This window comes from Arachis duranensis, chromosome 1, assembly GCF_000817695.3.
Source record: "Arachis duranensis cultivar V14167 chromosome 1, aradu.V14167.gnm2.J7QH, whole genome shotgun sequence".
NCBI lineage: Eukaryota > Viridiplantae > Streptophyta > Magnoliopsida > Fabales > Fabaceae > Arachis > Arachis duranensis.
The window spans coordinates 96,125,985-96,130,033 of record NC_029772.3 but is presented as its reverse complement, the minus strand read 5'-3'; the positions used below and the strand labels follow the sequence as shown (position 1 = coordinate 96,130,033).

At 38.8% G+C, this 4,049-nt stretch overlaps 1 protein-coding gene across 1 annotated transcript; it reads left to right on the top strand.

Moving 5' to 3' along the window:
* Window positions 1-33: 33 nt before the first annotated feature.
* On the top strand, window positions 34-1,449 carry LOC107465162 (S-adenosylmethionine decarboxylase proenzyme 4-like). Its single transcript, XM_016084159.3, has one exon. The coding sequence runs from the start codon at window positions 220-222 to the stop codon at window positions 1,231-1,233; it is 1,014 nt and encodes a 337-aa protein (XP_015939645.1). The 5' UTR covers window positions 34-219; the 3' UTR covers window positions 1,234-1,449.
* Window positions 1,450-4,049: the final 2,600 nt, after the last annotated feature.

The following is a 4,049-nucleotide window of genomic DNA, read 5'->3' as shown; positions in this document are numbered from 1 at the left end:
ACTTCCCATACTGCTCATACTCTATGACGATCCTATTCACTTGATTATGGCAAGAATGATGATTCTTGGTTCCGTCACCCGCATGCTCTTTCTTCTCTTCTAAACAACACACACTTATAAATCCCATTCACCCTCCCATTCTTTTCTTACACACACCTCCACCTCACTCATCCACATCTCTGTTTTCCTCTGCTTTCCTCTGTTCCATTCTAAACTCCAATGGCCGTCTCCGGCTTCGAAGGCTTTGAGAAACGCTTGGAGCTTCATTTCTTTGGCGATGATTTCCAACTTGGTCTCCGAAAGATAGACTTCGAATCAATACAATTAGTCCTCGAACAAGTCCAATGCACCGTCGTCTCCGCCGTCGGCAACGCCTACTTCGACGCCTACGTTCTTTCGGAATCAAGCCTCTTCGTATACCCAACAAAGATCATAATCAAAACATGCGGAACCACCCAACTCCTGAAATCAATTCGACCCTTGATCTTCTATTCACGCCTCATAGGCCTCACACTCTGTTCATGCCGTTACACACGTGGCACCTTCATCTTCCCAAAGTCGCAGCCTTTTCCTCACACAAGCTTCAAAGACGAAGTCACTTACTTGGAAGACACAATTCCTTCCAACCTCTGCTTCAGAAAAGCTTCCATCATGCCTTCCATGTCTTCTTCTCATTCATGGCATGTTTTCACTGCCACCATTGACCACCATGACCAAGACAATGAACTCTTCACCATGGAGGTCTGCATGACTGACCTTGACCCCATCCTCGCTAGGAAGTTCTTCCGCCGACCGGACGATGGAAAAACCGGCCACTCTGCCGGAAAAGAGATGACGGAGCTGACAGGGATCAACGACATAAACGCCGACGCACTCGTCTGCGATTTCGCCTTTGATCCCTGCGGTTACTCCATGAATGGCATGGATGGTGATTGGTATTCCACCATCCATGTCACACCTGAGGATGGTTTTAGCTATGCCAGCTTTGAATGCGTTGGTTCCGTTAACGCCAACAACATAGGACATGTTTTGAGGAAGGTGGTTCAGATTTTCCGACCGGGTACGATGTCGGTTTCTACGACGTGCAGCGGTTACAGCAATGAGATGTGGAAGCAGATGGCAACTGCGGTGGAGCCTTTGGGATTCAAATGCCGGAGTTGCGCAATGGACCAGTTCCCTGCAGCAGCTACTGTTGTCTTTCAAACGTTTACGCCTCGCCGGAAAAGTACTTAGAACAAGATCAATATCATGCGGCGGCCGGCTACGGTCACAATGGTGGTTGATGACAAAGATGGTAGGTTAGGAAGTTAGAGTTAGTTGAAAAAAATTTAGAGTTGGGATGGGGTCGTGACGTGGCCAAATCTGATTGGTTTATGACGGTTGATGTTGGATTTTGACTTAATTTGTTGGTTTTAAAAAGAGAAATATTATATGCGCTATTTTTGTGTATATCTTCTATTTTTTTTTTATACAAAAACAATTGATAAAATTTAAAAGAAAAAAATAGAAGATATTGTACACAAAAATATTATTTCTCTTTAAAAAATGAATTATATAAAAAGTGGGATAATGTTATGACTTATGAGTGATGTATCAAGTTAAAAAGCTAAGATAGAGGGTGGGTTAGGGAATTTACTGAATGGAATTGAATTGATCTGAACGAATAGTATCATGAAGAAATGGGAATGGGAAGGTAGAGAGAGTGGGATGGGGTTGATCATGATAATGCACCCCACTTTGGCTTGTCACGCCTAAAGATTTTTGAGACCATATGTGTAGTGGGTGTAAAAGTGCTCTTGTTTGAGGTTATATTCAACCTTTCTTTTCTTTTTATTTATCTTCTTTTTTTCTCTCCTGCAGTCCTGCTTCTACATCTTGTAGTTTTCATTGACTTTCCTCTCTTGTTTTTTATGCTTTTTTTAAAGATTATTAAAGACCAAATTCATACTTTCCAGTACATTCTCTTCTTATAAAATTGTTGTGCATTTATCATTGCTCCATGCTCGGTTACATTACACTCTGCTCGGGAACTTAGCAATTAAAAATTGTTGTGCATGCAAAAGAGTTGCCATGTGTGTATGAATTGAAAATGTGTAGAATACTATGCTCACGTACACTTACTACTATTATTACCTAAAGTGTGAATCCAGTATAAAGAAGAATCATGTGTTATCTAACACAGGTGAATCCGAGGAATATATTATGGGAAAACTTTTAATACCGGTACACTGATATCGATGGGTAAGAACTTGCTTTATTTAATATTCATTAATTGTTGTCATGGCTGTTTTTGTCTGATTTTCTTTGGTTACTAAACATTTTCAATATAGATATACTTAAAAATTTTCCTAAATACCATACCTTGTATATCACAGCATTTATTTTTGTGGTCAGAATTATAGGATTATGCCTAATTAAGTTTAGGTTATCTTGTGACGTTTTATTTTGCATGGCTTTTATCTCGTGGAACATCTAAGTTATAACATGTTCCCAAATCGGGCCGGGTTTGGATAATCCGTTTTAAGAATATGACTCAATTTAGGTAGTGAGGCCTCGCCTAATTGTTGGACCTAAATCAATTTTTTGGACTTTTAATTTATTGGCTTTCTCCTAGTGATTTTTTCATGGGTGGTACAAATATCGGATAAAAGCATTAGAGGACTTTTTAAGCGGTTTCGCTAAGTAAAAATTTGAACAATATAAATAATGGAATAAAAATTTAGCTTAATAAAATTAAAAAATATATATTCTATCTAAATTATCTAATAAAAAATTTTTATTCAATAATTTAAAAATTTTAACTATTCATTATCCTCTTTATTGTTACTGGTTCGTCAACAAGGATCCTCGTCAACGTTATTCTCCTCCAGACCGAAAACGAACGGCGCCGCGGGTTCCTCCTCGCCGTTGCTCACTCTTAGTGAAAATAACTATCCACTTAAGGATAAAAATAATCATCTGCATGCTTAGTGAATTGAACATCTAGCATATTTTAATTGTATATAACTAAACTCAATCTAATCAAATAACTACATAAGAATTAAAATAACTGTCCGCATACCTACTAAAATGACCATCTTGAACTAGCCATAATTGAATACCAGAACTTAAACTCAAAAGACGGTGAACGAAGGGACAGAACTCATCGGAACCCCTGGTGGGGAGAGTGGCACCGTCGTAGAATTCCTGAATTTCGGAACTCAACACATACATTAACAATGTTGAGATCCGTACCATATGTATCATGCGTGGCACACGAAGATGGTGCAAAAGATCCTCCTTCCCCATATGAACATTCCTAAGGGTGAGCACGGATCGATGTGGTTCGAGTTTATGGTAAAATTAGAACTGAACCGATCAAAATATAATTAGTTTGGTTTGGTTCGGATTTGCGATTTTTTGTACATGTACCCGAATCAAACCAATCCAATTAAGAACGGATTGGTTCGGGGTACCCGATAACTTTGAAATTCATAAAAAAAACCAAATTTTTATCTTAAAAATTTAACAAGTACAATAAACGTGTAACATTAATAGAAATAATCTAAACATGTATGTTAAACATCAAATACATTTAAAAACTAAACTCATTAAAATCCAAACATATTAATAGTGAATAATCATTGTCTAATAGAAAAGTCATATATATTTTTAATTTTTTATTTAATTAATACATGATCGGGTTTGTGGGTTGGTTCGGGTTCCACACCTCCAGAACCGATATCCGAACCAATTATTAACGAAGGCCATCGGTTTGGTTCAGATTGGACCCAATTACCCATTGGTTCCAGAACCAATTTAATTGGTTCGATTCAGGTTCGGACGGATAATCGAATACCCACTACCCGTGCTCATCCCTAAACATTCCATATCAGCTTCCCAACCATTTTTTTTGGCTCAATTGATTCCCTATTCACTAGCCTTCAGCAGCGGCACCCCCTAACGGATTGTGAACAGCAGCAGTTTGGGGCTCGTGAACAGCAGCAATTCGGGGCTCGTGAACAACAGTGGCGGTGGCACTATGGTCGTGTACAGCAACAACAGGAGAC

What these genes read in the sequence shown, in the direction of transcription:
- LOC107465162 (XM_016084159.3), top strand. Translation starts at nt 220, where the DNA reads ATGGCCGTCTCCGGCTTCGAAGGCTTTGAGAAACGCTTGGAGCTTCAT.